Source organism: Macrotis lagotis, chromosome X (assembly GCF_037893015.1).
Source record: "Macrotis lagotis isolate mMagLag1 chromosome X, bilby.v1.9.chrom.fasta, whole genome shotgun sequence".
Lineage (NCBI taxonomy): Eukaryota > Metazoa > Chordata > Mammalia > Peramelemorphia > Peramelidae > Macrotis > Macrotis lagotis.
This window is the reverse complement of record NC_133666.1, coordinates 31098673-31115889: the sequence shown is the minus strand read 5'-3', so window position 1 is coordinate 31115889 and position 17217 is coordinate 31098673. Positions and strand designations below refer to the sequence as shown.

Sequence of the window (17217 nt, the reverse complement as noted above, 5' to 3'; positions counted from 1 at the left end):
CTGTAAAAAGGAGTGACCCAGGTTTAAAAAACAAAACATTCTTTTAAAAATACTTTGTCTCTGAGGTGAAAGGAAAAACAGTGTCTCTTGGAGCCATGAACTCAATTCGTTAACAAGAAAAATGTCTTTGCTGCCACTTCACTGATAGTTACTGCAGCCTTTCTAACTAATCCCGCCTGGTCCTAATCACTTAAGCAGCCTGAGAACACTTTACTCTCTCCACACAGTCGTAATCAAGTACAAATTTGTATCTGGCACATTTTTCATTCATTGTCCTCCCTCCCTCATTAGCCTGCAAATTGGAGGGCCCAGACTCTGCCTGATCCCCAGATACCCTGTCTGTGGGATCACTCAAGAAGCCCCCCTTGCTGGAGCCCCCTCCTGCTTCCAAGGCCACAGCATCCCTAGAGTTGTCAGTGATGAGACCGAAATGGAGGGGGAAGGCATGTTAGTCTTTTCTGGACCTCCCAGACACAGTCCCTTTCCACTTCTTCAAAGCTGCTACAGATGGAGAACTCTGAAAGAGTAGGGAAGCTCCTCATCCTGTCCACCCTGACTCCTGGGGAAGGGGAGGTGGTGTTGGGGGCCAGATTGGGCAAACAAGACTTAAGTCATGGAAGGGGAGTTGGGCATCCAGTCCAAAGGCTACTGCTTGGCAAATTCTAAGCAAGTTCCAAGGTCTTTCTCACCTGCTTGGTTCTATGCTGAGAGTCCGGGGACAAGTTATTGTATGTGTAGTGTGCTTGTGTGATGCCACAAAACAGGACTGCAACAACACCTGCAAGTGAAGACAAAAGGCCAGAGTTAGCCAAGAAACTTGCTAGCAAAAAAAGAACTTCTGAACTCTTTTATGATTAGTTCCCTTAATTCTGCAATCCCCCCATGGTTTCATACAAAAAGTAATTTTACTCTCTTAAAGCAAAATTTGGGGGGGGGGACTACAATCTTGAGAAATCCACTTTTGTAGTTGAGGAGAGGCTCACTCTTTCTTCCCGTCTTCCTTTGGGGGGGGCAGGTGGAGGAGAGAAGGAAGGAAAGAGGAGAGAAAAGAGAAGGAAGGGAGGGGAAGGAGAAGGAAGGAGGGGGGAAGGGAGAGCAGTCAGCCCAGTTATTCCCTCTCAATGTTTAAAATCACAAAGGTAATATGACCTACCAGTGAAACCCCAGGCTTCAGCCAGAAGGAAAGTACTCCAAGACATCAAGAAGAACAAGCCTGTTTCCAACAAGTGGAACTCTCGCAGTTTAGTGAACTTCGTCACGTACAATTATTAAGGTCGGTCATAACATGATGAAACTTTAATTTCAGCATGAGAAACTAGCACGTTCCTATTCAATGTTAATATACTCTCTCCATTCCCCTCAAAATTATTAGAACAAAGTCTAAATACTGAAATCAAAAATAACAACAAGGACCCAAAAGGCAGCAGCAAGACTTCTGAACCTGGCAGTCAGTGAACAGTCCGGGATCTCAAAGGTAAGGAAGCCCCAGACCTCACCAAGAGGGGGACCTGTAGCCTCTCCTTCATAAACCATATTCTTTCTAGTCAAAGCGCTTTTTAGGCATCTGGTTTCTCCCCCAAATATGTGGAGAACATAACATAAGGAAGAGATGAGAGCAGTAAATTAGAATAAAACCTGACAAAGCTCTCTTTAGGTGTGTCCATGTTAAAATGGTGTATCAGTATTAGCCTTTTTGATTTTCCAAAGCATTTCCCGGCTCATTTTATCCTATAAGCACCTGGGAAAATGGTCAAGCATTGTACACAGGGGGAAACTGAGGAACAGATTAACTACTTCACCTCAAAAATGATTGTTTCTGGCTGATTACCAGTACAATGAGGTGCACAAATGGGTCTGTTTATTTACCTTCCAAGAAGCAAAGAGTACCAACTCCCCCCACAAAAGCAAATTAAAGTACCCTTGGAGATCCTTGCCTTTAGAAGGGAGAAATCTTAAGCAAAAAGCAAAGATCATTAATAGAACTGAGGTCCCAGCTACACTACTTTACTTGCTCCCTGAACTTGAGCAAGTCCTTTCCTTTCCCTGGGCCTCAGTCCCACTTGTGAAGTGAGATGACCGGACACTATTATCTCTCAAAGGTCAGAGCACTGGGCCTGGAGTCAGGAAGACCTGAACTTGAGTTGCAATCTGGCCTCAGACACTCCCTAGCTGTGCGACCCTGGGCAAGTCATTTCATATGTCTGCCTCCATTTCCATATCTATAAAATGAAGAGAATAACAGTACTTACTTCTCAGGGTTGTTGTGAGTTATTATCTGTAGTGTATTTGGCAAACAGTAGACACAGTTAATAAGTACTTATTCCCTCCCACCCCCTCAAGTCTAACATTCTAGAAGATGAAACTATTCAGACTTCTATTTATTCAAGCTAAATACGTGGCCTATTGGACACCAGAGGCTGACATTTCCTGCTTTTCTCATTAACCACAGTGCCAAGGAGAAAAAAACCAACAAGGCATTTTAAGCCAGAAAATATTGTGATCGTATATACATTCACATCAATTTGTTCTGGAAACTTAGAAAAAGGAGTAGGGGTGACAATGCACCAAATTCATCTTTTGCTGTTAAAGTCACACCTACTATGCTGCCTTTTCACTGATGCCTAGCTGGTCAAAGTTGTTACCTGATCTTTTGAAAGAACAAACAAGCAACAGGTAAGATTCAGCAGTCCTAAAATAATCCCTATATGATGGCCTACATTTCAAAACCCAGAGCATAAGTGCTAGGCATAGAAACACCTTCCCAAGAGAATAATGAAAGGATATCAAAGCTGTGACCACTCCTGTGGCAGCTCCCATGGCAAAGGAACCACTGAATATCCCCAGGAAGATCCCGATGGATTTAAACATGGCTGTCACATCAAAGGTATGGCTATTGTCTCCAGCTGGTTGGTACGCCACGATGGAACTGCAAAAGAAGAGAGACCTCCCTTATTGCTTAAGAAGAGAGACTTGGGGGCAGCTAGGCAATGCAGTGGATAGAGCACAGGCCCTGCAGGCAGGAGGACCTGAGTTCAAATCTGGCCTCAGACACTTAATAATGACCTAGCTGTGTGGCCTTGGGCAAGTCACTTAACGCAATTGCCTTAAATAAATAAATTTTTTTTTTAAAAAAAGAAGACTTTGCTACTCTTAGGTGAAAACTCACATTCAAGAAGGGGGCTGGTTGGTGTTGGAGAAAGGGACTATTTGGCTTCAAATTACACAAATAAGAGCAAAGACTATCTGTCCAAACCTCCAGATAAAAACCAAAAAGACCTCAGTTTTGGCTTAAATGTCAATTGCAATTCTAGATTAAAAAAAATACTGTTGGACTCTGTATTGAAATCTGAATTAGGCCTTGAGCTCTCTCTCCTTCAAGCAGCTAGAGTCAGCTATCTGCACACAGAGTTCCCTTAGAATGAGTGCCTCACAACCCTAGATACTAACGTGACCAAGATAATGCAAACTGGGCCCACTTATTCTAAGCAGAGGCATCAATACATCCATGCTGTTCGAGCTATCAACCTGGTTTGCCTAAAGTACTTTTCAGCCATAAGAACCACCCCCAGAGCTACCCAGGGGAATGAACATTTTGTAGAGAGGAGGACCCACGGAGACTGCTCACGGAGCTCAAGTATGTCTAACAATCCACTTGGCAGCATTTCCAGTGAATCCATTTCTCCCTAACCCACTGGAATATTAACTATTCAAGTCCCTCCATAAGAGTCAAACCCCTCACTGAACGGGAAGTCACCCCTACCTCAACTTTCTGACCCAAGTCTGGGCTCAACAGGACTTTGGCAGCATTCACCCTTTGAAATAAACACAGATTTGAACAGCAAAATCTAGGTCCCCAGTGATGACACTCTATTCTTAAATCAGGTTTGGGTTCAGTTAACTAGTTACTATAGGGAGAAAAAATGTCCTGTCAGTTCAGGCTATCAAAGAAGATTCATCAGTAATAGGTAGGTGAGGGGGTGGCCAGGGCACCCTCCAAACAGACAAAACACATGTTCGATCATCCGCCCTGTGGCTGTTGCGATATGCTTCTGATTACAAGTATAAAAATGCTTGGTCTATTGAACAGGCAAGACTTTCTTTCTAACCACCAGTTTAAGTCAATAAAATGTGCTTAAAAACCAGACCAAATATACAAAACTGAGGCAAATGGAGGCTGACATCAAAATTTCATACTGACTCAAAACTAAAAATGTAAACATGTGAGTGAAACATTTCAAAATAATATAATAGTCTTTGATGGTGAGACATCATCTTGCTCAAATAACTATATAATAACCTTTAATGAACTAATGTATGTTCTTTCTTTCTTTTTTTAATGGTATGGGTCACTCCACTATGAAGAGACACACTCAGGATAACAGCCTGGGCCACAGCTGACCAGAGATAAGAAAGGGCTGCTTCCTTTCCCTGAGGGCTATTTTCAGAGTAATGACTCCAATAAAACACCTATAATTTGGCTTGAAAAGGTTGCTCTTCCCTCAGCTTTTCCCTTGTCAAAGAATATATAGGTGATCAAAATGAATCACCCTGATCATCTATATACTCACTTCCAAGGACCCCAAAACAAAATGTCAGTGGAAAATGAAGATTGACCAGGGGTTACAAGCAAATGGAAGGCTTTCTTTCATTACAAAAGCTGCCCTCCAGACTGGTTTTAGCTCAGATTTTTCACCATCAAGCAAACATCTTATCTCACGGACATAATTTGAGCTGCCTGAAACTGCTTTTCTCAATGGCTTCCTTTAGCTTTTCTCACTTGGAAGACCCAGGCCCAGCTCCCCTTCCTCCAATGCAGAGGATGCTGGTATCAGAGGGGGGCCAATCCATCTAAACTGGTTTACCCAGCCATCCCAGACTTGGGATTTTGGATCTATCCAAAAAGCAAATGAAGGGTGCTGCTAAAAGCGCTCAATGCCCTGGGGGCAGTGAAACCCTGCTCCAGTCTGATTCTTCCCTGCTTTGAGATGGGAATTCATTTATCCAACTGGGTTAAGACAATCATGCAGCCTCTCGAAAGGCACTGGGGTGTGAGGTAAAGAACACTGGTTTACAGAGGCCTGAGTTTTTATTCCTCAGTGGTCAAGTGGTCACAGAATCCACTCAGCTCTAAAATGGGAAGAACAGTGGCAGGGAAAGAGAGGGGTGAGGTAAGCGAGGGAAGCACCTTTCCAACCTCAGAGTGCTGAAGAAATTTAAGTTATTATTCTAGCTGGTGTTCTTCAAAGAGGACCTCTTCAGACACACCCAGCCAATAATGACAAGGGAATTTTTAAAAATGATTCTTTGCAACATTTCTACTTCTATATCATACCTCAAAGCTTCACAGATGATCTTTTAAATCCACTGTTCTAAAATATTATTTCTGGTTTTAAATAGGAAAAAAAAGCTGAGAGTATATCTGAGTCAGAACAGGTTTTGTTTTTATTTCCCCCCCCCCCCACGACGCTCAAGCCCTGAAGCCATTGAGAAAGACAGACTGTTTTGTCAGTGACATTTTCTGGGAACAAGGACAATCAAGAAGTTAGCTCTCCCCTGTTCTCTTCACCTCTTTGAAGTCAGCATCCGTGAGCTGAGTTAAACAAATGGTCCAGAAAACTGGAATCTTTAAAAGGATTGAAAGCTCCATGAGGACAGAGGCTGGATGCATCTCCCTCAGCAACTAATGCACAGCATTCCATCCACAACAAAGAATATGTTGTTTTTAGCAACTTGGAAAACAACACTGTGCCTTAGAAAAAAACAGTGCCTTAGAAGCCTCAGCATTCGTTCTTCCTACTCCTAATTAGTGCACAGTTCTGATTCTGCATCGAGGTTCTCCAAAGGAGTGAAACTGTTTGAATCTCTATAAGAAATTAGTCTTAGCTGAACAGCTGCAAAAATTCAGGGATGAAAATGAGAGAGATGGGGGGGAAGGCCTTCTAGAACGATACTCCCTGAAATCTAAAACCCAAATTCTAAATGACAAAACTTAAGAGGAGGAAATGAAACCAGTACAGGACAGCCAATGCCCAAAGAATGATTTCCCATTTGGCAGCAAGGCAAAAAACAGTATTTAGGCTGGTGAAATTAGTGCTATCATATGTAGAAGGTGAAACCTGAGGAAGAAAGGGAATGAAAGAAAAAAATATATGGGCTTCTGTCTCCTCTATTCTCCCCCCACCCATATATGGAAAGAACAGATCCAGAGCACCTTGGGGGACTTAGTCAGTAGTGGAGGGAATTCAATGTATTGGAGGACCACAGAATTTTTAATCTATCTATTATGGAAAGAGGGGGGAGATACATCAGGATAGCAACTTCAAACAATAAAGTTAGATAATGCAGCTTAGAAATATTTTGCTCCAGATTACATTTGGTTTATATAGGTGGCTTTTGGCTCTTATGCCCTAATACTTCACACTCAGAACCCAAGTTTTAAGAAACAAAACCCAACACACTTACGAAGACAGCACTATAGCAACGGCATCATTAAGGACACTCTCCCCAAAGAGAAGCGCATAGAGCTCAACGTCAACTTGAAGTTCGTGGAATATGGCGAGAACAGTCACTGACAAAGACAAGAATTTTTTAATGTTTTAAGAATGATCATTGTCAATATACTTACCACAAGTGATTTTCTTTATAATAAAAGGTACTTGAATCATTTTCCCAGAAATTCACTCTTTCACAAAATTCTGAGACAATGTATAACACAAATTTAGGTGCCAAAATTTCTTTTTATATTATTATATCAAAAACACCATCCTCTCAATTGCATGCACACAAAAATTTCTTTTCCCATCTCCAAAGCAGCTTAAAAGAATTGGGTTTTCTTAATACTCAGGAGGACTGAGTAGAACCACACAAAGAACAAGAGCTTCAAAAACATCTCTTCATCTTTCTTTTCCATCTAGATCTTATTCATTGTTTTATAGCAAGTAGTCATCTCCCTTCTACATTGTAGAAATTGTATAAAGACAGAAAAATAGAAAGAGATAGGCAGACAGAGAGAGATAGGGAGACAGAGATAGATAGATACATAGATAGATAGATAGATACATAGATACATAGATACATAGATAGACAGACAGACAGACAGATAGAGAGTCCACTGTGGACTTTACCTTTTAGTTTGTTTTCTCTATAAGGCATCCAAATATCAAGAACAATGCTTTACATGAACAATAGGGAAAACAAGAACAAGGTTGGTTTTTGGTTGGTGTCAAAATCTTCCACCAAGGATAATGGCCACAATAACAGGTGGGCTATTTACTATAACAAGAAGTCAATTATACTGATTCATTACTGCCTTGGGGAGAGAGGGAGGCAGCAAAGTAACTCACCCACATTGAAAAAACTACTTATATGGAAACCCTAGAGAAATAAGAAGAGACTGAAGCCATATGTATTATAACCTCCACTGCTGAGTCATGCACGGCCCACTTGCTGCATAAACCAAGGCTACCATGAAAGATTAATGTAGTCCAAAAATGCTAGAGCCTCTACCAAAGGCAACTAAAATGGAGAAGCCAGCATTTCGAAAAGATGCAATTTCCCTTGTAAAGTACTTCAACTGGAACATACAGATAGCATAATAGCAAAGCATGAGGGGACCAAGCGTGGCTTCCAGAATATTAAATAGTAACCTATGACTCTCCTCTCTTAAGGTGAGCTGCTGCAACATGACAAGGTTAGTCCCATTGTCCAAGGCAAAGATTGAGGAGAATGTCTGTCTACTTCAAGTGAACATAAAGATGTCTATCTGGAAGAGTCAAGAAAAAGGGGTTTTGTTTGAACCAACCCACTAGCTACTTTTTACAAGCAAAGGAAAAAAAACAGGAGGTTGAAACAACAAGGCCAAACAGATCATCTTGAATAAGTAATCTGACTGCCTCGAGAATTGGAAGAGTATGGGCAATTCTCTTTCGGTAAGGGAGGCTGTGCTTGCTGGCTCCTGGAAAAGAACAACCAACTAAACTGCTGGCTGCAGAAAGCCATAAGGTTTGAGCCTTCTGGGCTAAGATAACCTTGTACTGATACCTGTACATACGAACGTTAAGAAGAAAGCCCTGGAGGTCTTCAAGAAAATCACTTGAGCGCCATCTTAAAATGGTAAATGATACCAACTGCTGGCCTCAAAACATCCTGCCTGATTTTAATCCAAGGTCAACTTATACCAGAAAAAAGGAGACATTTTTCCTCCCTTTCCCATAAAGCCTAAAGAGTTTCTCAGAGGTAACTTTAAGCTTTACCACATTTTGAGACTTCAAGATAGTGAGAGAGGTCATTTCCAAGGTCAAAAGGCAAAGGGGAACAAGTCTCTTCCAAATGAGACCAAAAGATGCAATAGAGGCAAAGCTTCTGACTGAGCCCTTGAAAACCTCAGCCTCTGTGCTTCCTGCCTCCTTTATCCCTCAATGGAATGTGGCTGTCCACCAAACTAAGGCTGGAAGTGAAGGTCTACAATCCCATTCACTCTAATTAAACTGACCCTGCAACACTAGCACGTAGGAGGGTAGACTGGAAAGACTGTATTAAACACCTCTTAGTAAGCATAAATCCAATCTTGGAGAAGCATTTTCTGCTAGGCAAACAAAAGCCTCCCAACACAATTAAACTGTACCCAGTAGAGTTAAAAGTGTACTTGGTACAAATGACTTGCAACCATCATTTCACATCCTTTGTCATTCGGAAACTCTAAAGCCAGAAGTTGCAATTGCAACGATTTTAGTTGACTACTCTCCTAGGAATGTGGAAGAACTGTTTAGATGTTACCAATTTAACGAACATATTTAACCCAGTTCCCACTATCAGGCAAAAAAGACACGTACCACCACAATTGGTACTACATAAAAAAATATTTTGAGTCTTAAATAGCATCCAATTTAACAGTCAATAAAGTACAAGTAAATCAATGTATGTGCTTAAGCCACAGAGAAACCCAGACCGTGGTTTTTACTGCTTGGATTGAGAAAACCTACAAGAAAAAATGAAACATATGAGCCACACTGCCAAAAAGGAAACTAGACACAGAATGGGCTCCCAGAAGGATTACCTGGATCGGTTGCTGATACAATAGCACCAAACAACAAGCAATCGGTGAAGTAGAAGTCACCTCCAAGCTGTCCTGTCACTTTCATCAGGGTTACACAGCCATACATGATTGACCTGTTGGGTACAAATATCCACAACTCAGACACAAACAGAGAATAGAGAATAATAGAAACCCAGTTAAGTATCTTCTAGGGGATCTCAACTCATGTTATCGCTAGGACATGGAAACATGGTCCAGTCTTTTGAGAAATATGAGCAAAAGGGGAACTGAAAACACTGTACCACAAAGACATTCAGAGATACAATGCTCTAACAAGCCATAGATGCAGGCACAAATGTAGGTACATGGATACATATATCACATTTAGATAGATCTTGGAATCCAGGTTAATTATCTCAGGCTACAAATACTTACCCTATCACAAAGCAAGAAATGGCTGTCCCCAGAAAAGCATAAGCAAGGATCGAACCAAGATTTCGGAAAAAATGCCTCTAAAAAACAAAATCTCTGGTTACTCAATTTGATCAACGTTTGTGAGATACATACCAACTGGCTGACAACAAAAACTCAAAACTCAGGTGTTAATATACCATGCATTATAAGAGTCAAAAAGGCAACAATGTGAGGGCCTGAACAGAAAAAGAGGATGTAAAAGAAGAAGAGTAAGAGAAAAAGAAAAAAAGAGAAAAGGAAAAAAAGCAAAAGATGAGAGGGGGCTGGAGAAAGAAGAGTTAGGGAGACTAGGGAGATCCTCAAGCACATGTACATAGGAAAATCAACTGAATTCAAAAAACACTTAGCACCCATTAAGTACAGAAGCAAGCACCTACCCGTTTCAGACTGTATCCCGCATAAAAGATAATTGGAGGAAGTAATATATTGAAAAATACTTCAGGATCAAAGGTTACCTGTTTAAAAAGGTGAAAAAAAAAAGGTTTGAGTTCTTCAAAATAAAAATATTTTGTAAGCCCTCACACTAAACCACAAAGTAAATTAAAAGCTTCTACTATTAAATGATAAGTATGTTATTTTAACTTATTGTGTGGCCACTTCATCATTAAAACAAATAAAATTCAACAGAAAGAAATTAAGGGGAACAATGTTAGCCAGTTTCCAACAGAGAAGACACTGAGTTCAAAGGAATGCTGTGACAAGCACTCAGTGGATTCTTCTTTTATGGATCCTTGGTTATTTTGCTGACCAAAGGGAAGAAGACTGGAAAATTTAAGGGAAGGGGGGGGGAGAAAGTAAAAACCCCAGCAAATGTGGCATAGAAAAGCTAGGGGAAAGGGACCAAGGTGGGAATGGGAAATGGAGGTAGAGGCAAACAACTTTTGGAGTGCCTATGCATAGTGGGAAAAGGAAGAGGGAAGTGACAGGACAGAGTCAACTCAGTCCCCTATAGAATCCACATTCTCAAAACTCCATATGGTAGGAACTGATACAGCAGTACATGTGGTGAAATAAGTGCTGGAAAGATGGAAGACACACATAAGGATGTGTGTCGAATGTAGCCTACATTTCCAGACATGATTGCTTTGCCAGTCAGTTTGCTTAACTGTTTTCCTTTGTTCCAAGGGAAGGGTCAATGGTGGAGGGGAAGAAATATATCAGGAAATGACTGGTTTTAAAAAAAGAGAACTGGATATCAATCCTGGCTTTTAGCACTTACTAGCCATGTGATCTTGGACAAGGCACTCCATTAACATTTCAGTGCCTCAGTTTCCTCATCTGAAAAATGGGGATGTAGTATTCATATACTACCTTAACTCATAAGGTTGTTGGGAGGAGAGTTCTTTGATAAACTGTCAAATACTACAGCATGAGGAGTTATTATTTTTAAGCATCTTGAAGCATTGCAACAATTGAATCAAAGAAAGATTAAGGCAAGAAGGCAGATTAGAAATATTTGGAACACTTGTCAAAATTGAAAACTTAATGAAATAATTAATTAGAAAATAAAATATCCTAAGCATTATATAGCTAACTGACATTTTTCTGTGTATATTAAGAATTCATTGAGTTAAAAACATGGGTCATTTTTTCCCCTTCTGTATCACTTTGCTGCTAGAAATAAAAAAAAATTCAAAACTAGAAGCTTACCTTCCTAAGCATTTCATTATCCTGCACGTTATTGAGTTCATGTGAGCTGATCTCTCCTTTCAGTGTATATTCATAAAATTTTCCACTAACATTCACTAATAAGGTAGCCGGACTTGTCTGCATTTGACAGCTTAATGTCACATTATTAACATCACTCGGAACATGAACGCCATATCGAAGCACCAAGCCAACCAAAAGCCCTGGAATTTAAAAAGAGAGAATGCTTGTGAGCTCCTTGTAGGCATCAACCGGTTCCTTAAATCCCCTAAAAACTTCATTGGTTTTCAACGCAAAAAAAAAAAAAAAAATCAATGATGTTAGCCAAGCCGGGGCTTCAGAATCAGTACTCGGGCAGGAATACAAACATGTTTGAAATTACTGCTCAATTCCTAAGTCGGAGGACCTGACATCCTCATAAGCAGGGGATGGACAGATGGGTAATTTTCCCCAGTGTAATATCACAGATCACTAACCCCAATATTTCTAGAGCAGCATATAAGTAATAGAGCAGGAAGATTACCTAATGAGAAAATATCTTACAAATCATCTTTTCATAGACTCCACTGCATGACTTCCCCATTTCATAGTGCAATCATATTAAAAATTAGTTTTCCACCCCCACCCATGATTCATTTGACAGGTTCCCCCTCTTCCCATGCTCGGACAATTTGTGAGGGTTTTTTCCCAGCCAAAAATTTATCCCTCTTAAATTTCATCCTGTTGATTTCAATTCATTGTTCCAGTCTGCAGAAGGAGAAATCAAGATTCAGATGCCCAAGATGAGATATCTTATCATTTGGTCATCGATCACAGCCAAAGCAGATAACATTTTATAGTCTTTAACACACACACACACACACACACACACACACAAACACCACACACCCTTGATCTACTCATTTTTTAAGGCTGTTGGATTAGATCTCACAGTCTAACAAGACAGAGAGAATAGTCAGAAAATGAACTACAATTTTTGTTACCCTCGGAACAATCTTCAATAAATCACAATAAGTGACCTTTAGGTTGCCTGAAGCTTAAAACAAAAAGAATTGTTCTAACCCTTCTTATTACTATTTATATAGGCAAACTGACATTCTTATCACAGTGGAAGATCAACGTAAGGCTCAACTTAATAATTTTTGTTTAAGTGTGACAATGTTAAATTCTTTAAGAAAGCTAGCTAAATGAACAAAAATACTCAAATGCTTAGATTTTGAGGTATAATATGGACAATCAACTAATCCATTAGTTTATCTAATCTCTAGTCTTTACAGAAAATATTATTTTTCAAGAGAAAAGCAGAGTTAAAGAGTTTTCCTATCCCTTTTAATTTCTAGAATTCAAATAGAAAAACTGACTCGAAGCTAAGGGAGAAAAAAAATCAGTGGGTTCAATCTTAATAGAGGGTAGGCAAGAAAGGAATAAAAGTGACAGGTACAAGAAAAAACTGGGAAAGAGACTCAATTGGATTCAAAGAAAAACCCAAACCAAGCTTACTCTGTGTAGCACTAAGAATCTGAAAGCTTTTTGCAACCTCTCATCCAGGCTCATCCTAACCCTCAGAGACAGAAAGATTGACAAATATCACTAATCCCCATTTTACATACTGAGAAACCTTGAGAGGTTAGAGAGTCATCAAAGAAAAACAAGTGACAAGGGGGAATAGTCAGTGGAGAGCCCTTGCACATTTGGAGTGGACTCCAGTCCCCAGTCCAGAGTGGAAATTGATCCCCACCTTTAAGGTCCAAACTAGGTAGGCACCTCAAGAAGCCTTTTCTGACCCTCCCAGCAGGAGCTTCTCCCTCACAGCTCTCTGGTCCTCTCCAAAACACTTAAACAAAAATGAAGATTTTTTTTTTAACCTGTCTTATATTCCCCTAAACTTTAAAATGCTAAAAACCTAGCCCTATTCCTGTTTGTTCTCCCCTAGCTTTGAGTAATGCTTCTTACATGGAAAATTAAATTAGTGTATTTCTATTAGGCACTGCAAGAGAAAAAAAACGCCCCCTCCCAAAACCCAGAGAGGAATAGACATCCTTTCCTTGCTTTTGTCTGATTTTATGTTCTCAGCAAATGCAATAATTAATCGTTTCTACTAAAATTCCCTGGTTCTGTGAGCTTAATCTTTATCCAGTTAGCAAAGGTTAAAAGTGACCCACCTGTTTTTTTAATGCAACATTTTAAAATGATCAGAGAAAGATTTTATGCTTCCAACATACAACTGAGCATTTATAGAATTTCAGCCAGCCTAACCTAGGAAAATCCAGATTTCCTAAGAAGGGAAAATCTGGCATTTAACATATAGAACCTTATATTGTTTCAGAGCACCAGAATTTAGAGGGCATTGATGGCACCTCGAAAGTATAGAAACAACAGAGCTTTGCATCTAGTTAGCACGAATAATCGGTTAAAATGGGAAGTTACCAGATGGTACACGGGCAGCTGCAATCAGTAGATGATATTTGTGTGTGTGTGTGTGTGTGTGTGTGTGTGTTTTCATTCTGTCTGGCTAAGTAGAGTAGACTGTCTTACAGTCTGGGGGTTATTTCTAGCACACCGTAGGTACCCAATAAATGTTAGTCATGATAATAGAGACTGAGCATTTTATAGCAAGATGTATAAATCCAGCTATCTAGATTATTTACTTGGATTAAAAAAATTAAAGTGAAAAAATTCAAAATATGGAAGATCCAATTTTATGCAAAAGCTAGGGAACATGGTAAACTGAGACCCCCCCCCACCCCTCCCCAGATGTTAGACTGCACAATTTCTAAAGTTTTATGTAAGCCTTCCACGGATCGGATCGTGCCCTCTCGTGTCTTTAGAAAGGCAAAGAGAAGGAAAAGTTAGCTAAGTTTCCAAAGCTATGCTGTGTTCCAATGTAAGAAAATCCTTACCTTAGGAGTGAAAATGATTGGGGGGGGGGGGTGCATTTTTCTGAAACTCACAGAGAACTACCTTTTCTTATCCTCCTTGAGATACATACTCAGAGGTAAACATTTCATGAATGGAGTGGCTCTTTGGGAGCCAAAGTCTTCAACTGACTTGAGTCTGAGGCAAAGGGGCAAACATTAGCGGGCTCCCTGCCACAGCCACAAGTGAGGAAAAAAAAACAATCTCACCTGTATGCTGTGCAGAAGGGATTATTTGTCGACAACGACCTCTTCAGACATAAACAAAGACCCATCTAGACAGTGATCGCTCACTGGAGTCATCTTTGATTAAGACAGACAACAATACCTCTCTAGAGGCAGCAGTATAGGAATGAGATAGATCAGTTTCTCCCAAGGGGGCCTCTGGCCATTCCTGCCCTCCTCCCCCGTTAAGAAAAAGAAGAAAGGAAAGGGGGGTGCGGGGAAGCCAAGCCCGAAAGCTCTAGAGAGCCCTCGTAAAGGGTTAAGGATCTCATGACTGCAGATGTGTGGTGCTTATAATTAGTTTTAGATTAACCGTCTGCATCTCTAGGTAGTAACAAGCGTCCTGGGAAAACTTTTAACTCTTTCGTGCGCTGACCTGGGCCAACCTGAACCTCGGGCGGGGGGTCTAGGGAAGTTCCCACTAGCCTGCGCCCAACAGGTTGCTGAGGAGACCCAGCTGACTGTTAGGGATCCACACAGGGGTTCCCCGGGGACCCTTGGCTTCAAGTGTGACCACCCAGGGAGAGCTAAAAGACACCTCGAGGCCAGGGAGCCGAGAAGACCAGGCGAGGTCGAATCGGACGAGGGGGCTCCTCGAGTCCAGACCCCGCCCCCGCCCCCCCCGCAAGGGAACCCCGATTCCTTGGCAAAGAGGCACATCTCCCCAGCGCGCTCCGGCCCCTCCTCCCCGGGGTCCCCGAGAAGAGCGCAGAGGCGGGTTGGGGGCCCGAGGGGAGGCACTCGCCGTAAATCATGGCCAGGCCGGTCTCATGCAGGAAACGGGCCCGCCGGTGCTTGAAGAGCCAGATGGTGAGGATGGTGAGGGTGAGGAGGAGGATGAAGATGAGCAAGTTGGCGCTGTCCTGCCGGTGGCTCGCCTCCGCCTGCTTCTCGGACACGATCTCCTCCTCCATGGCCCCGATGGCTCCGGCTCCGCCACCGTCCTGGGCGCCCGCCCAGCTGCAGGCGCCGACGGCCAGGAGTAGCCAGAGAAGCCGCCCGCGCGCGGGGCTGCGGGGGCTCGAGCTGCCGCTGCCGCGCATGGGAGCCCTTCGCCAGGCGCCTAGTGCCATGGTTTCCCTGGCCCCAATGCCGCCGCATCCGCCCCCCGAACCAGATGCCGTTTGTTGTCCCCGGCCACTCCCGAGGGCTCATGGGAAGGGGGACGGGGCCTAGGCCAATTCTGCCCGCCATTGGCTGATCGAGCGGCCGCCCACTCCTCGCGGCCGGAGCTCTTAAAGGGACCGCCTCAGCAGCGCCCCTGCAGCCGGGTGAGTGGGAGGAAGGTCATGTAGTCCAGCCCCCTGCCGCCGGGGAGGGCAGTATCCAGCCTGGAGGCGCCGAGCCCAGTCCACCGTGGATTAAGCACCCAGTGTTTGGATTCCAGTCAGCCAGGCAAGATCCTCAGGGATATCATTTCCGGACAGACCCCTTACACATGGAAAAGAAGCAGTGTGGGCCAAGAGATACGCTTCCGGTTCTGACCCAGCTTCCAACACCCCATTGGACCTTAGGCGAGTCCTTTCCCATGTCTGGGGCTCTATTCCCTTCTCTGTAAAATGAGGACAAACTGGAAGACCATACTCTCAGAACTTAGAGGTCATCTAGTCCAAATTGCCTCATTTTGCAAGGAAGGAAACTGAGGCCTAGAGAAGGAAACTTTCCTGCTCAAAGGCACCCACTTAGAAAATGAAAAAGGCACCATTTTCACAAATGCTCACTACATAAAAAGGGCACCTAGGTGATGCAGTACATGGAACACTGACTTTACAGTCCAGAGGACAGGAGTTCGAATCCTGCCTCAGACACTTGCCACTTACTACTTATGTGACCTTGGGCAAATGCCTTCACCCCCAATTGCCTCACATCCAGGGCCATCTCCAGTCATCCTGATTCCTATCTGGCCACTGGACTCAAATGGATTCAGAGGAAAACAGGAGGCTGGTGACTTAGCACAGCCCCCCCCCACTCAAAAACAATTCATGTGCTTGTCATGGCATCACCTCCCTGATGTAATGGGAAAAACCTTGCAAAAACCTAAAAAAAAAAATGAAGGACAAACATTATTATTATTATTAACTCCACAACCCTAAGAGCCCTTCTAACTCTTATATTCAATCAGTATTAAAGAGATTAGTTTTCCCCATGGAAATTCACAAATATACTTCCCTTCATTCAAAGAATTATGTTGGGAAGCTCAAAATCAGCTTCATGAGCAATGAGAATCCATTGAGTTCAATGCCCTCATTATGTAGATGAAGCAACTGAGGCACAGGGAGAGGTTAAATGACCTGCCCAACGTCACAGACCTAATGAATATCTTAACCTAGTTATTCCAGATTCTATTGCCATTGCCCTACTCATCATCCCACACTGCCTCTTCAACATTTACATAGGGTTTGAAATATCTTTAAAATCTCATTTGATTGAAAGGTAGTAGATTGTCCTTAATGGCAAGCCTTTGCTCAGAAATGGAATAAGCAATTTATTGGGTATGTTGTAGAATCCTTGAGGATCTTTGTTTAGGCCCTTCTTGACTCTGACATTCTTTGCTCAAGGTCACACTGAGAGCAAATGGCAGAAGCAAGATTCAAAAAGGCTCTTCCAGTCAACTATCCAGATCTCTTTCTATTACATATAATGTTCTCTACCAAAGGAGTGGAGGCAGGTAGGTGAGGCGGCAGTGGATGGAGGACAAGGCCTGGAGTCAGGTGAGTTCAACTTTGTGAGTTCAACTCCAGCCTCACACACTTAGCAGCCGTGTGACAAGTCACTGCAACCAATTGGCCTCAGTTTTCTCCTCTGTAAAATGAGCTAGAGAAGGAAATGGCAAACCTCTCCAGTATCTTTGCCAAGAAAATCTCAGATTGGGTCTCAGAGTCTGACATGACTGAACCAGCTAAACAACAAAAACAACAGCAA

At 42.3% G+C, this 17217-nt stretch overlaps 1 protein-coding gene across 1 annotated transcript in view; it reads right to left on the bottom strand.

The window, feature by feature from the left end:
- Positions 1 to 15431, bottom strand: part of SLC9A6 (solute carrier family 9 member A6) — a 32885-nt gene extending 17454 nt beyond the window's left edge. The window contains exons 1-9 of the mRNA XM_074208618.1: positions 15041 to 15431; positions 11159 to 11358; positions 9886 to 9963; positions 9470 to 9546; positions 9056 to 9168; positions 6463 to 6568; positions 2785 to 2926; positions 1154 to 1259; positions 690 to 778 (exon numbers count right to left, since the gene is read on the bottom strand). Coding sequence (XP_074064719.1) covers positions 690 to 778; positions 1154 to 1259; positions 2785 to 2926; positions 6463 to 6568; positions 9056 to 9168; positions 9470 to 9546; positions 9886 to 9963; positions 11159 to 11358; positions 15041 to 15368 — 1239 coding nt within the window. The 5' untranslated portion in view covers positions 15369 to 15431. The remainder of the gene's footprint in view (positions 1 to 689; positions 779 to 1153; positions 1260 to 2784; positions 2927 to 6462; positions 6569 to 9055; positions 9169 to 9469; positions 9547 to 9885; positions 9964 to 11158; positions 11359 to 15040) is intronic.
- Between the last annotated feature and the right edge of the window lie 1786 nt (positions 15432 to 17217).